This window comes from Pteropus vampyrus, unplaced genomic scaffold (assembly GCF_000151845.1).
Source record: "Pteropus vampyrus isolate Shadow unplaced genomic scaffold, Pvam_2.0 Scaffold165, whole genome shotgun sequence".
Lineage (NCBI taxonomy): Eukaryota > Metazoa > Chordata > Mammalia > Chiroptera > Pteropodidae > Pteropus > Pteropus vampyrus.
Genome location: NW_011888946.1, coordinates 1,522,402 through 1,542,396, shown reverse-complemented (window position 1 = coordinate 1,542,396; position 19,995 = coordinate 1,522,402). Strand labels below are relative to the sequence as shown.

The 19,995-nt window shown below is 32.9% G+C and overlaps 1 protein-coding gene across 2 annotated transcripts in view; it reads right to left on the bottom strand.

Annotated features, from left to right (window-relative positions):
* Nucleotides 1–19,995, bottom strand: part of CABCOCO1 (ciliary associated calcium binding coiled-coil 1) — a 109,184-nt gene that overhangs the window by 66,249 nt on the left and 22,940 nt on the right. For both annotated transcript variants that reach the window (XM_011370224.2, XM_023536640.1), the window contains 2 exons: nt 12,622–12,766; nt 7,728–7,800 (listed from right to left, as the gene is read on the bottom strand). In XM_011370224.2, coding sequence (XP_011368526.1) covers nt 7,728–7,800; nt 12,622–12,766 — 218 coding nt within the window. The remainder of the gene's footprint in view (nt 1–7,727; nt 7,801–12,621; nt 12,767–19,995) is intronic.

The following is a 19,995-nucleotide window of genomic DNA, read 5'->3' as shown; positions in this document are numbered from 1 at the left end:
CTGACACATCATAATCACCCTGAGTTCATTAGGGTTCACTCTAGGTGTTGTACATCCTATGGACTTGAACAAATATATAATGACATGTATCCATCAGAGTATTTTATTTCTATAAATATCTGTACTCTACCTATTTATCTTATTAATCCCTTATCCCTACCCAAACCCCTGGCAAATGCTGATCTTTTTACTGTTTCCATAGATTTGCCTTTTCCAGAATGTCATATAGTTGGAATTATACAGTATGTAGTTTTCTTCAAGTTCGTTTCTTTCATTTGAAAATATGCATTTCAGTCTCCTTCATGTCTTTTCATGGTTTTCATAGCTCTTTTTTTTTTTTTTTTTTTTTTTAGGCAAGGCAACCCTTGGTTGACCTCACAGATTGCGAGGACCTTGTCAGCTTACGATCCCTTATTTTTTTATTTTTTATGCCTATAGTACCTGATCTTCCTAGGTGGTCTCTCATCCAAGTAGGGTCTCTCATCAGGCCCTACCCTGCTTAGCTTCCGAGATCAGATGGGATTGGGCTTGTTCAGGGTGGCAGCTCATTTCTATTTAGCACTGAATAATATTCCATTGTCTGGATGTACTACACATTATTAATTTATTCAACTATTGGGACATCTTCGTTGCTTCCAAGTTTTGGCAAATTTAAATAAAGCTGATATTAAACATCTGTGTGCAGGTTTTTGTTGAGGACATACGTTTTTACCACCTTTGGTTGAATATATAAGTAGGATCACTGAATCGTATGATACGAGTATTTTTAGTTTTGAATGAAACTACCAAACTGTCTTCCAAAGTGGATGCTGCATTTCCCACTAGCAGTGAATGAGTTTCTGTTACTCCATATCCTTGACAGCATTTCTTGTCACTGTTACACATTTTGGCCATTCTAATAGGTACATAGTGGTTTCCCATTGTTGTTTTAATTTGTATTTCTCTGAGGACATATGATGTGGACCATATTTTCATATGTTTATTTGCTATCTGTATATCTTCTTGGTGAGGTGTTTGTTAAGGTCTTTGGCCCATTTTATAATTAGGTTGTTTGATTTTTTATTGTTGAGTTTTAAGAGTTCTTTATATATTCTGAGTGACAGTCCTTTATCAGATGTGTCTTTTGCAAATATTTACTTCCAGTCTATCTTTACATTCCCATGATATTGACTTTCCCAGAGCAGAAGTTATTAATTTCAATAAAGTCTAGCTTATCAGTTACTGCTATCATGGATTGTGCCATTGGTTTTGTATCTTAAAAGTCGCTGCTATACCCAAGGTCACCTGGGTATTCTCCTATGTCATTTTCTAGGAGTTTTATAGTTTCATGTTTTACATTTAGATTTGCAATAGTTGGAGTTAATTTTTGTGAAAGGTGCATCTAGATTCAAGTTTTTTTGTTTTTTTTTTTTTTTGTTTTTTGCATGTTGATGCCCAGATGTTCCAGCACAATTTGTTGAAAAGGTTATCTTTGCTCCATTGTATCGTCTTTATTCTTTTGTCAAAGATCAACTGAATATATTTATGGGTGTCTACTTCTGAGTTCTCTATTTTATTCTATCAGTCTATTTATCAATACCACACTGTCTTGATTACTATAATTTTATAGTAAGTCTTGAAGTCGGGTAGTGTCAGTCCTTCAACTTTGTTCTTCTCTTTTAACATTGGGTTGACATCTCTGGGCCTTTTGCCTTTCCATATAAAATTAAGAATGAGTTTTTACTGATATTCATAAAATAATTTGCTGGAATTTTTATTGTGATTGCATTGAAGCTATAAATAAAGTTGGAAAGCATTGATATCTTGACCATAGTGAGTCTTCCTATCCTTGAACATGAAATATCTCTCAATTTGTTTAGTTCCTCTTCCATTTTGCTCATCAGAGTTTTGTAGTTTTTCTCATACAGATCTTGTACACATTTTCTTCAGATTTATACCGATCTATTTCCTTGTCCGGGTGCTAATGTAAATGGTGAAGTGTTTTCAATTTCAAAATCTACTTGTTATTTCATTGTATAGGAAAGCAACTGACTTCTGAATTTTAACTCTGTCTCCTGCAACTTTGCTATATTCACTTACTCATTCCAGGGGAGTATTTTTCTTTTTTTTTTTTTTTAAATTCTTTATTTTCTACATGGACAGTCATGTAATCGGCAAACAAAGACAGTTTTGTTTCTTCCTTCTGAAGTGGTATAACTTTTGTTTCCTTTTTCCCTCTTATTGTATTAGCTAGAACTTCCAGTATGCTGTTGAAAAGGAGTGGTGTGAGAAGATATCCATCCCTGGCTTATACTTGATCTTAGTGTTAAAACTTTGAGTTCCTCATCATTAAGTATGATGTTAACAGTAGGTTTTGTGTTGGTATTCTTTATTAATTGAGAAAGTTCCCCTCTATTCCTCGTATGCTAAGAGTTTTTATCATGAATGGGTTTGGGATTTTGTCAAATGCTCTTTCAGCAACTATTGATATGATCATGTGATTTTTCTTTTTTAGTCTATTGTGATGAATTACATTAATTGAGTTTTGAATGTTGAACAAGCCTTGTATACATGGATCAATCCCAGTTGGTCAGAGAGAATACACTGTTATTTGCTAAAATATTATTTGCTAATATTTTGTTGAGTGTTTCTGCATCTATGTTTATGAGAGAGAGTGGTCTGTAGTTTTCTTTTCTTGGAATGTCTTTGTTTGATTTTAGTATTAGGCATCATAGAATGCATTAAGAAGTATTCTCTCTGTTCTTATTTTCTGAAAGCAATTGTGGAGAGCTAGTATAATTTCTTCTTTATATGTTTGTTAGAATTTACCAGTGAATCCATCTGGGCCTTATGCTTTCTCTTTTGGAAAGTTATTATTTATTTTTACATACACACACACACACACACACCTATTCAGATTCTCATCTATTTCTTCTTGTGTGAGTTTTGGAAAATTCTGTCTTTCAAGGAATTGGTCCATTTGATATAGATTATCAAATTTGTGGGCATAGAGCTGTGTACGGTATTCCTTTATTATCTTTTTAATGTCCACAGGATCTATAGTGATGTCCCTCTTTCATTGCTGATATTAGTAATGTGTGTCCTCTTTTTTTTCTTAGTTAGTCTTGCTAACTAAGAAATAAGTTTTGGCTTTATTGATTTTTCTCTATTGATTTCCTGTTTTCAGTGTTACTGATCTCTGCTCTAATTCAAATTATTTCTTTTCTTTTGCTTAGTTTAGATTTAACATGTTGTTCTTTTTTTTACTTTCCTAAGGTGGAAACTTAAGTTTAATTTTAGATCTTTCTCGCTTTCATATATGTATATTCAATGCTATATATTGTCCTCTAAGCACTACTTTTGCTGCATCTTACAAATTTTGATAAGTTATGTTTTCATTTTCATTTAGTTAAATATTTTAAAATCTCTCTTGAAATGATGTACCAGGTAAAATGTCTTATTTGACCCACTGTTATTAGAAGTGTGTTGTTTAATCTCTACGTGCTATGGGATTTTCCAGTTCTCTTTCTGTTATTGATTTCTAACTTAATTCTATTGTGGTCTGAGAGCAGACATTGTATGATTTCTATTCTTTCAAATTTGTTAAGGTATGTTTTACAGCCCAGAATGTGATCTATATTGGTGAGTATTCCATGTGAGTTTGAGAAAAATGTGTATTCTGCTGTTATTGAATAAAGTAGTCTATATATGTAAATTATACTCAGTTGATTGATGGTATTATTAAGCTTAACTATGTCCTTACCGATTTTCTGCAAGCTAGATCTGTGCACTTCTGATGAAGGGATGCTAACATCTCTAACTACAACAGAGGATTCTTCCATTTCTCTTTGTAATTCTATTAGTTTTTGACTCATATAGTTTGATGCCCTGTTGTTAGACACATACATGTTAAGGATTGTTGTGTCTTCTTGGAGAAGATAACCCCTTTATCGTTATGTAATATCTTTCTTTATACGTGATAACTTTCCTTTGCTTGAAGTCTGCTCTGTCTGAAATTAATACAGCTACTCCTGCTTTCTTTTGATTAATGTTATTAGTATGGTATAATTTTCTCCATCCACTTATTTTTAATCTACGTGTGTCTTTATATTTAAAGTGGGTTTCTTGTAGACAATATATAGTTGGGTTCTATTGCACTCTGACAATCTCTTTTTATTGATGCATTTAGGTCATTGACTTTGAAAGTGAGTATTCTTACAGTTTGATTAATATCTACTATATTCATTACTGTTTTCTGTTTGTTGCCCTTGTTCTTTGTTCTCACTTTTGTTTTCCACAATTTCCTCCCTTTTGTGATTTTAAATAACCTACTTAGGTCTTCCAATAATATTACTCCACTTCTCTGGCCACAGTAATTAATCGGGAATGGACCCATGACACGAGCACAGCCAATAATGTTAACATTGTGAGGAAGAATGTCTCTTTTTTTCTGGAGTTGCTAAACTGCAGTTGCCTGTGTCATTTCTCCTACCAGTTGAAAGAAGCCTGTCTGCAGGAGAATGGAATGAGGCCAAAACAGAGAGAATCAGAGAAAAGAACTGAGCAATAACTAAGACAGATGAAAGATTGAGACACATGCATTCATAATATACGCACTCACACGTACATACACAGGTAGTAACATTGTTGGACTACTTAGATCCAGTTGACTTTAATCTAGCTTAACCCCAAGGTTTATCAGTTATTTTGAGTGGAATTTCTTTCATTTGCATCCCAAAATTATCATATACTGTTTTGGTAACTCATTCACAAACTTTAGGTTCACATCAGATTTCACTTGTTCCTGGAAGCCATCATAAGCCTTAAATCTACAGTTTAGATAGGCTCCTTGTCTTCTATTTGTTTCCATAGTATCATAACATTTTTGGGCCCTATATTGTAATTACTCATTTATTCACATCTCTCTTCTCTCATTAAATAGTAAACTCCCTAAGGACAAGAATTGTTGTTTGTCACTGTGTATTCCTGGGATTTAGTACAAGGCCTAGAGCATAATAGGAACTGAATAACATATGTAGAAGAAATTAATAAACAATTTTATGGCTGCATCTTTTCATTTTAGTTGTCTGGCAATAGATACCTGGCTAAAACCATGACTTGGAGTATCTGCTATGGGTTTTTGATCATCACCATTGGTAATATCCAATAGTGTTTTTATGTGGAATTATTAAATGTTTCCTTTAGTTTTTAGGTAACAAATGCAAAAGACATAGCAGTTTTCAGATTTCTAGATAGGGGCTTAGGCCAAGGAAAATATATATCCCCTAAAGAGATTCTGGTTCCCTTACAAGTCTGATGTCAGAGGGTCCGCAGGCTAACTGCATTGTCAAAACAACGGACTTGGAGAGCTCCTGGCTTAGATAACTGAAAGGGAGTCCTCGGCTCTTTAAATAAAGTGAGTGATATTCATATACTTCCTCCACTCAGGTAGCTACATCTACAGGCATTTGCTGCCTCCATTTTCTGCTCTATTCTATCATTATCATAGCTCCTCCTGATTGTTTACTGTCTTTTACAGTGGTTTACAAACCTGTAAACCACTGAATAAACTACAAAACATGTTGCTTATAAAATTATATCTATTAAAAAGATTTCTAGATTATACAAAAACCTCAGGTCAAGTATAGCGATTTACTGAAATTTGCCTTCTATGATCTAACAATAACATGAAATTTCTTGAAAAAGGTGAGTAGAAATAGCTAGAAACAATCATTAAAAAACAAAAAATCAATTTTCTTCAAAACCCCAGGAAAAGTAGGAGTATGATTTATGTCTCTATTAATAATTAAAATTAATATTTAGCAATTATTCTTAGCAGAGATTTATGTGTTTTGTTCTAATCTTCTATCCACAATTAAGAAACTAAATTTCGTTAGTGTTAGTTAACTTGAATGCTTGCCTGGGAGTTAAATTTAGAACATTTATGCAGTTGTCATGTGGCCCTTGTTTGGTCCCCAAGCACTGAGATCAGCATGAATAATCACATTAGTGGGGCAGGCTCCTGCCTCCTTCATAAAAGGTTGTTAATTAAAAAACAGATATTTGCACCAAAGATTATCAGACACTTCTAAAATTCCATAAAATATTGTACTATAATAACTGCCTTGGTTAATCTTTTAAAATTCCATCAGTGGTCTAATTCTTGGAGACACAATTTCCTTTCCCTAAAGATTTTTTTATAGCTCTGGTCAGTGTAGGGAAAATACAAAAGACAATGGAAAATAAAGGAGCCGATCCCTGCCTACTTTCTCCATTTTATCTTTCCATAAGCATAAATGTCACCTAAATATATCCTTACAACAGAGAAGAAAGGCATAATTGTGCAATTAACAAAGGGGAAAGGGAGTTCTTTATGACATTTTTTCTTAATAATTCTAAATATCTGCTTATTTTGAAGCCACTATCATTTTCTTAAAGTTTTGCTGAATAGATGAGATAGGATTGTATTTCAAATTGATAATTATTGCAACGCTGTCACACTATATGATGTAAATTCTGAAACAGAAACGTTTTCAATGAAACTTTATCCAGTGACAATTTAAGCTACGGTATGAAGAGACTTCAAAGAAGAAATTTTTAGGAAAGTCAACAGCAAAAGCATTCCTTGTTTTCCTCCAGCTCATTTTTAAAAGGCCAGCATCAGAACAAGTGGAGAGTGAGTAACGGTGACTAAAATGTTTATGAAGTAAGCAATCTGTAAACACCAGAAAAACAATACTCTTGAAGACAGAATAGTTAGTACAGCCTATCTGGCCCTTAATATCAGGAAAATTATAATGTAAATATCCCCTAATTCACTGTTTATTTCTGAACACAGGCACTCCTACCCTTTATACTTATAAATAACGTAGCCTCCTAAAGTAGTTGAATACCTAGGAAGCATTTTTATGACATTTTTAGCTTCCTTACGATGTTCTCTTATGCAGGATTCATTTCTAGTAATTACAAATATGTGATTATATGTAAAGCTGTTCAGAAGTGTCCAGGTAGACCACTGATCATAGAACTGCTATTCTATGCACTGTCACTGAATCACGTATGTAGTGTTAACTAAGGGACTACCGTGTTCTGCATTATACTGTATGCTGTAGTAGAAAAACAGCACATGATCCTTGCCTTCAAGGAAATTACAGTTGGGTTGTGTTGACTATATCAATCCACAGACAACAGAAAACCATATAACACAGTGCACATTTATATGCTCATTGGTGTGATCGGAGTAGCTAATACTCAGTAGAAAGAGATTAATTGGAATAAAATAATAGAATGTGATTAAAGTTTGTTAAACCCTTCCTGTGAGATGTGATGCAATTAAGAAAGGTTTGCTTCATTGAGGAAGTGGGTTTTGAATTAGCCTTTAAAGAATGAGTAGATTGAAAATAAATGTGAAATTAGAAGAGATTTAACTGAATTAATTTATCTCACTTTTCCTGATTTTGTTTGTATGAAGACATACATACCTTATCCAATTGAGCTTTGTCAAATAATCAATCCATAAATACATAAAGTATATGTGATTAACAAAGCTTTCAATGCCAAAAGACAGCTTATTTTCTTAATCCAAAACTCACTTCATGTAATTATTCTTTTTGTAAACTATTACTTGGTTATATTAACACTTGAATAATCTTGACAAGAAGTTGCTTTAAGCAGTTAAAGATCCAGATGCTGATCAGCATGCATTAAGTGATTCAGCTTAATTGGTTCCATCTAGATAAATTACTTACCTCAGTTCCTATCACAATTTCTTCTCTGGTAGAGTAGAACAGAAACTCATATAGCTTGTAGTGTTGAAATAAGCTGAAACATAAAATAAATGTGCAACTCTGATAAATTTGAGGAAAAAAAGCAAATATGTAGGAGTGTTTATTAAAGGAAAGTTGTTCATATTTACCAAGCTACAAACATTAAACACTACTGTGGAGTTAATCACCACCTTTATTCTAAAATAAATTGTTCAAAAATGCTAAAAAATTAAAGGTTTACTTTTCTGAGACACTGACAACATAACATAGTACCTAAAATAATATTTGTAAATTAATCTGTGATGATTAGGTAGGTTTGGGATGAAGGGACAATTAGATTATACCTTGACTTTTCTTGGTTTTACAACTAAATAATGCATTACTCCAAAATAACACCAAACAACACATTATTTTTCTGGTATAAATGGCACTGAACTGTCTAATCTATTTCTATATCAATTACTTCTCACATTCTTAAACTGTTTCAAAATTAAATTAATCTCTGATAACACCTGAAAAATGATGCAACATGAACTCAAGTCCATTTTAAAAGATGTCTGATTTTCTTGTAGAAGATCTGCTCACACATCAAAGAGAGGAATTAATTTAAGAAAGATAATTTCTTTAATTCTTACCTTAAGACTAGGTGGTCAGTGTGCAAAAAATTATAAAGAGCCAAAAGATAGGCGTTCCTTAAAACAAATATTTCTAGGAAGTTTAAAGATCTCAACAATGTATTATTGAGAGTTAAGATTCTACTGAAGGGCTGATTTCTAATAACCTGTTTGTGATAATATTTGAATTTTTCTAATTCTTTTCCTGCTGGTTGGGAAAATTAATAGACTCATAATATAGCAAAATGCCCAAGAACAAAAAATTGTCTTGGTGGTTTCTCTTTCACTCTGGTGCCTTTTGCTATTTAAGAAAATTGATTTTAATATAACTGAGAAATTAACATTTGCAAAATGTAGCTACAGAGCATGTATAATAATAGCTTCTCCTGAATGCTGTAATGGATCAAAGTTTCAATTCATTTGAAATCAATGAAGAAATCCTCAGGCAGCTGGGTCTCTCTGAGTTATATTAGCAGTTGATCTTGCTGCTAACACAATCCATTAAAAAGTGATGGGTATGCAGACTCAGTCATGGCATTTTGGGGGGCAAAAAACCCTTATGTATTCAAATTAGTTATCAACGTTCAGAAAACTAACTTAGCTTTTGACATTGAATTGTTGGCTAGAAAATACATCAAGATTAGTGAAGTTTGATGATTCAATGAGGCAAAATAAATTCAAATTCTCCCTCCCTTACATTGCTTACCTAGAGAAAGCTTTAAGGTTAAAAAAGTTATACTGGCAATAACTGATTTTGATTAGAAAAATTAAAGACTGTATTTTGGAAACAGTCTGGCCCCCTTTCAGTAAATTAGTGTAAAATTTTCCTTTATCCCAAAGTTAATTCATAAATCTTCCTTCCTGCAATTTCATAATCTTTCAAACTTATTCTCCTCATTGCATATAGTAATTAGATTTTCCTATGCCAAAAGGGAAATTTACTTCTTATAGTGGAAATAAAATGCATGGCTTGGTTGCAGTGATCAAAGATGCAAGGTTGGGGCCAGGCCAGGACTAAGGTGAAACAGATGAAGGGAGGGAGAAACCTCAGAGGCACTTACTCAGGGGCAGGTCAAGTTGCCTCCATTGTGTCACACTGGTTCCCACCTTGGTTAGGGTTCTCTAAATTTACCAAAGAGCTATGAGAAGACCTCCTATGGGAACAAAGTGGCATCCCTGCTATGAGAGTACATTTCTTCCCTCTTCCTTTAGACTTCCAGCTGACTCAAGCCCCTAGACTATGTTAATAATCTTGTCTTAGTCCTAAATCAAAGGGAAAATACCCAGAAAGAAAATGGGTCAAGACATCTGGCTCCATGCCAGGAAGTGTGATACCTTGTTGTGCATGAAAAGGGACAGTATTGCTTTTCTTATATTGAGTATATGCCTGTGCACATTATCTTCACCTAATTCCCAGGGAATAGTTAGAATACACAATGACAGAATTGAACTCAGACCAGATATATATCTAAGTGATGTCTTATATTGAAAAGCTGCAGTAGTATTACATTTATATTTGTATATGTTATATAATACTTACATATGTATATATTGCACAAGTATATTCCTCAGTACTTACAATAATGTTGGGAAAAATGTATTAGTTTTTTCAAATCACAGACACATGACAGAATATACAATTTAGACTCTATTAATAGTATCAAATGAGATTTCAATTTTATTGCCAGTTAAATTTCATGTGCTATGGGGTCATGTTCTAAAAACTGCTCTCCCTAAATTGATGAGGGCTTTCACTGGTTGAATAAATTTAATAGCAGGTTAAACTGAAGCACACTTATACTTTTGATAATTGAGTTAGCTTCATATTTATAAAATTTCTTCATAGTCATTACAAGAAAAAGTATTATATGGTTTAATTGCCACTAAACTTACATTTGTGGATCTATGAGGCATTCTGAGCAAGAGTTATAAAAAAGCACATTTCTCTTTATACAACTTCAATATCAATTCCAGATATCCTACTAACTGACATTTTATTTTCTGTAACAGGTACATTTAAGATGTATAATTTTTTTGAAATCACAACATAAAGATTTAATAGCATCAAAAATAGTTCTGATTTACTTTATGTGACTAATCTCTCAAACATTACTCTTTTTTTTGAGAAGACTAGGGATTTCCGGTATGTTGGTTAACTTGGCTAGGATCTAACAGTGACAGACAGTGAAATCTCCTCCTAACTTAGCCATCTTCTGAAATAAAATGCCAACAAATACATTGATGAACATTTGTACAGAGAGATGAAATGAAAAGAGAAAAGAGCCACCAGCTTTCACGATCTAAAAGGTGTCATTACGACGCCTGCATGGGTTTTGCTGCTATGGTTAACAGTCCCGATGCCCATTACAAACCTTCTGGGCTTAGAGCTCACCTGTAAAAATGTGTTCTGCAAAAGATACCTGGCAGGTCCAAAGAGAGAAGGGAAAGAAGGATGCCATACAAATGTGCAGAGAATTCCCCTTACTCGGTGATTTCCCAAGCCCTGAGAGGCAGAAAGACCTTGGGGAACAGGCTTTCCTCCAGTTCTGGATTTCCACATCCTCCCCTTCCCCCACACAAAGACCTTGCTTTACTCTAATTGATGTGAAGACTATTGTGACTTTTAGTGGGAGACACACATTAGGAGGTATATTTCTATGTTAAGAAATCATATTACATCAAATGTTATTATTTAAAAACTTATTATACCATCTACCATTATTAATTCATGCCAGAAACCAGCATATAAACCTTATCATATTAAACACATTAATATTTAAAAAGCTTCCAGACTACAACCAGGTTTCGTGCCAAGCAAATTGTGAGCATGTCTAGGAAATCATGCAGCACCCTTTATTTTGAAATTTTAAAATTTAAAGTTGGAAAACACTGCAGTATACAGTATTAAAGGAATAAAGATATTCCGCAAAAGCTTCTAGTTAGACAAAAGAAAGATTTTTACCAACTCTTGTTTAAATATTTGCAAACTCTAAAAATGTCCCCTGGGAGAGATGCATGACTCTAATGCAGGCGTTATGACAGATTATATAAAAAGATAGATTTCTTAGTTCGGCAATGAAGAATCACTGTAATAAAAATACTTTCTCTCCTTACATCATTTTCTAAGCAGAAAGAAATACCTACTGATTTAATTGGTCAATACCACAAAATATTTCGAGGCATATAATAAATTTGAGGAAGTATATACATAAATCTCTTTAATTTCTAGTACAAAACATTTAAAATAAACGTTCAAGTGGAAATAAATGTTGCTTTTTATTTTATTTATTTATGTATTTATGTATTTATTTATGTATTTATTTATTTATTTATTGATCTATTGCTTTTGACAAATAATTAAGGGCAGATGAAAATTTCTGCTCAGTAAAGAAATATAAATATTAATTTTCTTTTTACATGTGAGTTTTATTTTTTATTTTTTTAATAAAGTTTATTGGGGTAACTTTGGTTAATACAATTATATAATTTTTCAGGTGTACATTATCATTTGACATCTGTATATTCTATTTTGTGTTTACCACCCATAGTCCAATTTCCTTCAGCCACCATATATTGGATCCCCTTTACCCACATTACCTTCCCCCTAAACCCTATATTTGACCCCCTTTACCCCATCTACCTCCCTCCTCCTCCGCCACCCCACTAGTAACTACTAGTCTTTAGTCCTCTGGTAATCACTATCCTATAGTCCATATTCATGAGTCTCTGTTTGTTTGTCCTGTTCATTTTTTGCTTTTAGGTTTATATCCCACATATAAGTGATATCATCTGATTTTCAACTTTTTCTGTCTGGCTTATTTCACTTAGCATGATTATCTTGAGGTCCATCCATGTTGTTGTAAATGTTGCTTTTTAAAATGTAAAATTTTGATATCAAGGCCAACTACCTAAAATACAGAGTCTATTATAATCAAGTCTGATATATCTTAAAGAATAATTTTATTCATAAAGTGATATAAATTAGTAGAGATTTAGAGTAAAAAGAAATGCTTCAGTAATTTATTATAATTCTAAATAATATTATACTTATCGAACACAAAATTTTTCCTAAGAATGCAACATTAGCTAAAATGTTCAATGTTCTATTTATTTACTGGAAGAACTGAATATTACCTAATTATTGATTGGGTTAATTATGGCATAAATTCTGTAAATGTCAAACTTTGCTAAAAATTCTATTTACTAGACATTTCTAGAAGATATAAAATGAAAAATAAATGCTACTAGAAAGAAATACATACCTGATTTTTAAGTAATCAATGATAGCTTTGGCTTGTTTTATATCAAAGACATTCCATTTTTCATTTTTTTGTAATTGGGATGGTCCTATTTCAGCCATAACTTCTCCAAGCCATTTTAAGCTATCTTCTAAGGACATATGCAGTGCTAAAAAAAAAAAAAAAATCCAGAGAGAACTTAAGCATTGTTTTGATAGATGTTTTGGAAACAAAATAGTCCAAGATGTCCTTAATGTACAAAAATGTATTTTTTCAGTATTTGTGTGGACAAATTTTAAAACTATTGTTGTTTCTTTATGATAAATTTATCATTACATTTTGTCTAAAATAGCTGCTGACACACCCAACAACTGTAAATTACTATAATGCTACATAATTGCCAAAAGTTTTTCATTTTAAGATACAAAAAAATTCAAAATCTATCTGACGATTACTTTAAAATGGAAAAGAAATATTTTTTATGATCTTAGAATAAAAGCACATATGGAAATGACACAAAAGTGGGTTGGATTAGCTGGTGAGGAAGGCCTACGTGGTAGCTTCAGTCACTGTAGACAGCAGAGCTGAACTCAGAGCTGAAAATATAAATGAACAGTCGACCAACACTTGGCTTTAGCTGATTGTTACCATGTGGGAATTTGGGCTTGAAGATTTTCAATAGATGCCAGAAATATGGATTTTCATGTAAAACATCAAGATTTTTTTTTCCCTTTCCAAGCTACAGACTTATAACTTATGTAAGCTGTTTCTCAAATGAATGTGCGGTGGTGGTGGTAAGAGCCAGATGACAGTGCAAAAAGAGTGACACGGACACCGCTTTGCCGCCATTACCAAAAACAAACAACTCAATGACTGCCGTCGATTCTTTTGCAATTAAAAACAAACAACCAACAAAACAACACTATCTTCTATGGCATTTGTTCAGCTGAAAAAGAAAAAAATGTCAAAAGCCTTAGACTTAACTTTTATAATGTCTATAATACAAATATTAACTTTCATCTTTTTTTTTTTCACGTTTGGTTACATTATGCTCATTTTTTTACTTGCGGCAGGCAAATATTATTTATCATCCACACACACTCAACTGCTTCTCGCAACCCAAGAATGAGTCCAGGGAACCAGAGTGTCCCTTATCCTTTGTTTGCTGACAAATGATGGGCGTATGGACATAGAACTGAAGAGCCTGAAGGTGGAGAGTTGAAAGGCTCTAGCAAAAAACGAGGTCAGACCAGCTGCGTGGGGGGAAGTAAATGTCAGCTGGGGGCCTGGATGAGGGCTCTGGGGAGAATTGTGCTGCTAACTGTAAATTCCGCCCTCCCAATCCTAACCCACCCTCTCTCTCTCTTAGGAAACCATCAATAAACTTTTCACTTCTTGCTAATGGAGGGGAGAAAGCAGAGGAGTTAGAAAAAGATGCAATATTTGTTGGACCTGGCGGTTTCTGGATTACATAGCTACTCTTCTCTCTGGGATACAAGTGCTATGCCCCCAAATTACTAATAAAATGCCAGCAATTTAAAATTTTAGGAAGATACTATAAACACTAATTTGTAATTTGCTTAGTCTAGATTCTTTTCTACTTATAGGACTTAGAAAGAAGCGAAAAACTACATAACAATTAAAATCTGGTTTTATAAATGACAATTGGTTCAGTTCTCATAGCCACTCTCCAGATCTTTTAGGTATGTTAGATACACAAATTATTGCTGGATAACTTGGCTTTCCTATATCATTCTAAGTGGATCTCAATTATTATTGCATATTTCATTTTCCATGACAAACTTCTTTTGAAAATAGTGGGAGTAACTTCAGAAAAGAAAAATCTGTTGGATAAAAGCAATTCAGAAGTGAGGGAATTAATTAATGTGAATTATTTTGTTAACAAAATGGCATTAATTAGAGATGCAGAGAAAAAAGAAATTGATAATTGATTATAATTCTAGATGTAATTATACTTATCAAGCACAAAAATACAGTTTTAAGGCGATTTCTTTATGTCGAAATATAACTGACTCTTTAAAACTGTTTTTTGATTCTAATGCCTTTCGACAGATAATGGCTTTAAAAATTAAAAAAGTTATCATTTTACTTATCTATTTGCTTTTAAAAATTACGTTTAGTGATGTGATTAAAATATGAAAGATTAAATCTTTTAAATAGTAAGGGCTCTTAGAAATAAAATTTGTCTGAAAATTTAGAATAATGAAAGAACACACTGCACTTCTAATTAGTTGGAAGACTTAAGATGGTACCTCATAACTTCCACTCACTAGCTAAGTGATCTGAGTTTCATTTTCTTTATCTGTAAGTGAAAATAATATCAATTTCAACATTATAATGCCATTGTGAGGATCAAGTAAGAAATGTCTAAAACTCTTGGCAAACTGACAAAATACGTGTACTAGTAAATTAATAGGTATATAGTGTTTTTTAGAATTCCACCCAAAGCCAGGTATGTTTAATGTAGTGGTCAGGATGGATTCTCGCTCAGCTGAGATTGCCCATTATGACCTTAAGATGTTTTATTTAACCTCTCTGAATCTCATTTATTTTTCTCATTTTTAAAATGGGGAGAGTAATAGAACTACCTCATAAGGTTGTGTATGAATTAAATGAGACAGTATTTGGAAGGCAAATGACACTATGACAGGCACAAGTTAATCATACATAAATGTTACCTATTATTACTATCATTCCTATTTGAGGAAAAACAATTCAACTTTATGGGATTAAAAAGCATGCTATGGTTACTTACTAATATTCATGATCTACATAGGGGAATCAATCTAGGCCTGTGGACCATGGCCAAATATCCAGTCTATCTAACACTTTGCAGAATGTCCTTGGTCAGGCTCTAGGGAAAACCCCAAAATGTATATTGTTAAGACAACTTTATAAATCCTATGTTCCATAATCTTATTGCTGATCCAATTTGATTCCAGGTGAGTTGTCTGCAGAATGCCTTGTAGATAATCCAGCACCAGTTTGAGACAAGAAACAGATCAGAAACCGAGCCAGTATAAAATGCAGTTCCCACACTAGAATTTTATTAATGATGGTTGACCACTCTACAGCTAAAAGCCCAGACTGTGCTCTTCAGCACTTTTTCTATTAAGATGTTGCTAGATGGGAATGCTCACTGTGTGCTCACGACTCTACCACCTCTTAGTCTAAGTAGAAACATGCTTTACCTCTTCTCTGGCACACTTGGCTAAGATTACATTCTTTCCTGATGATAACTGTAACCCTGCTAGGTTTAAAGGTTTGAAGGGACTTTTTTTCCTGGCAGGAAGAAAAACTAGATCTCATGCTTTTTTTCTGGTTAGGTAATACATATGTCCTTTAACTCTCTCACAGTTCATGAGTAGCTAGATGGATCCTGCTCAAGTTTAAAAATTCAATTTTGAACTGGTATCAATAATATAAAGTTTCACATAAAAGAAATACTCTTGAGTCACTTACAATTTATGGAAAAAGTTTAAAATGGAAATATTTTGTCAAATTTGGAATGTAAGGTTCACGAAAATTTTTCACTTGCTATTATTCTGTTTCTAGTTTGTGAATACTCAGCTCAGAGATTGCGAAGTTTAGGACTGTTCGTGTCATACATTCTTTTATATAATTGAATTTTTGCATAGGTGATATAGTCACAGGGTTCAAAAATCATATGTGAAAATACATTATGAAAAGATTTCCTTTCATCCCCATTGTCCACATTTCCAGTCTTCACACTCTTCCCTATAGAAAATTTTGATTAGTTTTTTCTGTGTTCTCCCAGCATTTCTTTGTACATGTAACACATAAAAGCATATATAAATTCTCATTTTTTCTTTTATAAACAAAAAACTATTCTGCACCTTGCTTTACTCAATAACAATATACAGTTTTCTATACAATACCTACAAAGCTTCCTCATTGTTTCCCTTTTATAGCTGCATAATATTCCACTTTTTAGGGCTAGGCTAATCCCTACTAATTAACTTTTAATTTCAGAGCAGTTTTAGATTTACAGAAAGTTGCACCAATATCACAGTTTCCCCATAAATAGTTTCCCCTATTGTTAACATCGCTACTGTACATTTGGCACAATAAATAAATTCTTTGGATTTCTTCGTTTTTATTAAAGTATTTTTTTCTGTTGCAGGATCCCATCCAGGCAACCACATTACATTTAGTCATCATGCCTCCTTAGACTTACACTTTCTCAGTCTTTCCTTGTTTTTGATGGCTTTGACGGTTTTGAGAAGTATTAGTCAGGTATTTTGCACTATGTCCTTGAATTTGGGTTCATCTGATATTTTTGTCATGATTATACCGGAGTTAAGGGTTTTGAGGAGGAAGATCACAGTACCATTTTTATCGCATTGTATTGAGGGTATATGCTACCTGACATGGTTCATCACTAACGGTGTCAGCTTTAATCACCTGGCTGAGATAGTACTTGTTAGGCTTCTCAATGGTAGTTAGGTTTTCCCCTTTTCCATACTGTCCTCTTTGTAGGGAAGTTACTGTGCATCCCACACTTAAGGGGTGTGGAGTTGTGCTTCAAGTTCTTCAGTGTGAAGTATCTATATAAATTATTGTGAATTCTGTGTGAAAGATTTGTCTACTTTGTCCCTGTTCATTATTTATTCTATCATTAATTTATATCAGTATGGATTCATGAATGTTAATTTTATACTTTGGATTATAATTCGATACTATATTATTTTGTTCCAATCGTTTTCCACTTTGGATATTGGGAGCTTTTTCAGTTGGCTTCTCTATTCCTTTGAAATATTCCCATCATTTTCTTACTTTTGGCCACTTTAAGTTGCCCTAGGCTCATCTTTTATGGTCTTTATTCCAGGTCTGCAATCAGCCATTTTTCTAGGGAGCCCAGGTTCCTTTAACTTAAGAATGAAATTATAAACCAAAGCCTGAACCCTGGGCATGCTCATTGCTGCTGAGATCTCTCTGTAGACAGAGCTAATTAGTATATATGTGTACATTTAACAATATAACTATACAACTGTATCTATGTTAAGTTAAACATGACTTCACACTGGTGTCTCCAGCTGATGTTTCTAATTTTTCGCTTTTACAAACATTACTGCAACTATGTCTTTACATATGTCAGGTTACATGTATTCAAGTGAATGTGTAGGCTAAATTCCCAAAGGTGCAATTGCTCAGTGAAAGAGACAATACATTTGTAAATTTTATAGATAGCTGTTAAACTACACTTCACAGGGGTTTTTTAATGTATACTTCCACTATCAATATATGAGAGTATTTGCTTTCTTGTCTTTGACAGGTGAGAATGTTACCAAAATTTTACAGTTTCATCAATCTGATATGTGACAAATGAGATTTCTGTGTAGTTTTAATTAGCATTTTTCTTATTATTTTTAAGGCTGAACTTTTCATTTATTTGAGAATCATTTGCATTTATTTAGTCACATCCATGTCATACTCTTCTATTGCATTTTTGATATTTTTCTTCCTGCTTCTGCATGCTCTTTTTTATATTTCAGAACTCGTTTGCTGGTGTCTGTGATGTAATAATTTTCCCAGTTTCTTATTCTTCTTTTGATTTTTCTTTTGGTATTTTTTCTTTGCAGACTTTTGAGTTTTATGTCAAATTTAACCACCTTTGTCTGGCTTTGCGGCTTTGAGTCATAATTATAAATGTCTTCCTCATCCAGACTGTAAAATTAAATCGTGTTTCCTCTAATATTTTTATAGTCCCACTTATTTTATATTTAAATGCTTGATCCATTTGGAATGTATTCTGGTTTATGAATAGAAAGAGGTTTGGATCCAATTTTATTTTTTTCTAGATGAATATCCAGTTGTCCCAATATTATTTATTGAACAGTACATCTTTTTTTACCACAGATTTGAGGTGCCATTTTATCTAATACTGAATTTCAATGCTTGGGTCTATTTCTAAACTTTTGGTCCATATGTTCACTTATTCACCACTGTGTTCAAATATTAGAAATTTTATAACACTACTATGTACTAATACTTCTAATAAAATAAGCTATAGCTTATTATACTTTTTAAAGTCAGTTTTTCTGGCTATTTGTATTTATTGTCCATATTTTTGTTAGACTCATCTTGTCTGGTAACCCATCCTTAGGCAAAAACATGAAAATTGTTGGTATTTTTATTGGAATATTAATATTATAAATTAACAACTAGATTTAGCATCTTTATGATGTTAAGTCTTTCAAAGACTGTTTTTTCCAAATGTTGAAGACTTCCTTTGTGACCTTTAAAAATGCTTAGAAGTTTTCTTCCTGTAGGACTTTCATATGTCTTTTTAAAGTTTATTCCTAGGTAGTTTCTATTTCTTGTTAGATCATATATATTTTCCTTTCATTAAATATTTTATCTTTGTTTTTATACATACATATTTTTAAAAATTATCGTATAGTAAAACTGACTTTTCCTTTTGGTGTGTAGTTTTATGAACTTAAATACCTGTATAGATCATGTAACCACTACCACCACAGTTGGGGTACAGAACGGTTAGTTATATCACCTCAAAAAACTCCCTCATGCTATTTTTTCATGTCCTCTCCCCATCTCAATCTCTGGCAACCATTGGCTTGTTCTCCATCACTACAGCTGTGCCTTTTTGAGAGCGTCCTATAAATGTAATCCTACAATATACAATCTCTTGAGACTGACTTCTTTAAGTACGATGCTCAGATTCATCTAAACTCATGTGTACCATGGTTCATTAATTTTTATTGCTCAGTAGTGTTTCATTTTATGTTCATTGAATGGACATAGCATAGTTTGTTTATCTGTTCACCTATTGACAGATACTTGGATTGTTTTCAGTTTGGGGGACTTATGAAAAGAGATACTACACAACATTCAGGTACAGGTTTTTGTGTGAACATATGTTTTTCTTTCTTTGTAGTAATGCCTAGGAGTGGGACTGATGGGTCACATAATTTTATAAGAAATTGCCAATTACTTTCCAGAGTGGCTGTGCCATCTTGCATTGGCAAAACTCTTGCTCTAGTTGCTTTGTACCTTGTCAGAACTTGGTAGTGTCAGTATTTTAATTTCCACCATTCTAACAGGTGTGTACTGGTATCAGAGTGGTTTTAATTTGCATTTCCCCAATAGCTAATGATGATGAACATCTTTTATGTTTATTTGCATCCTTTTATTTTCTTCCGTGAAGAATTCTGTTCAAATTATTTGCCCATTAAAAAAAGTAAACTTTATATTAGAATAGATTTATATTTATAGGAAAATTACAAAAATAGTATGAAGAATTCTTGCATACCCCATACGCAGTTTCTCTTATTTTTAACATCTTACATTATTATGGTTCACTTATTACAACCAATAAATGAATATTTATATATT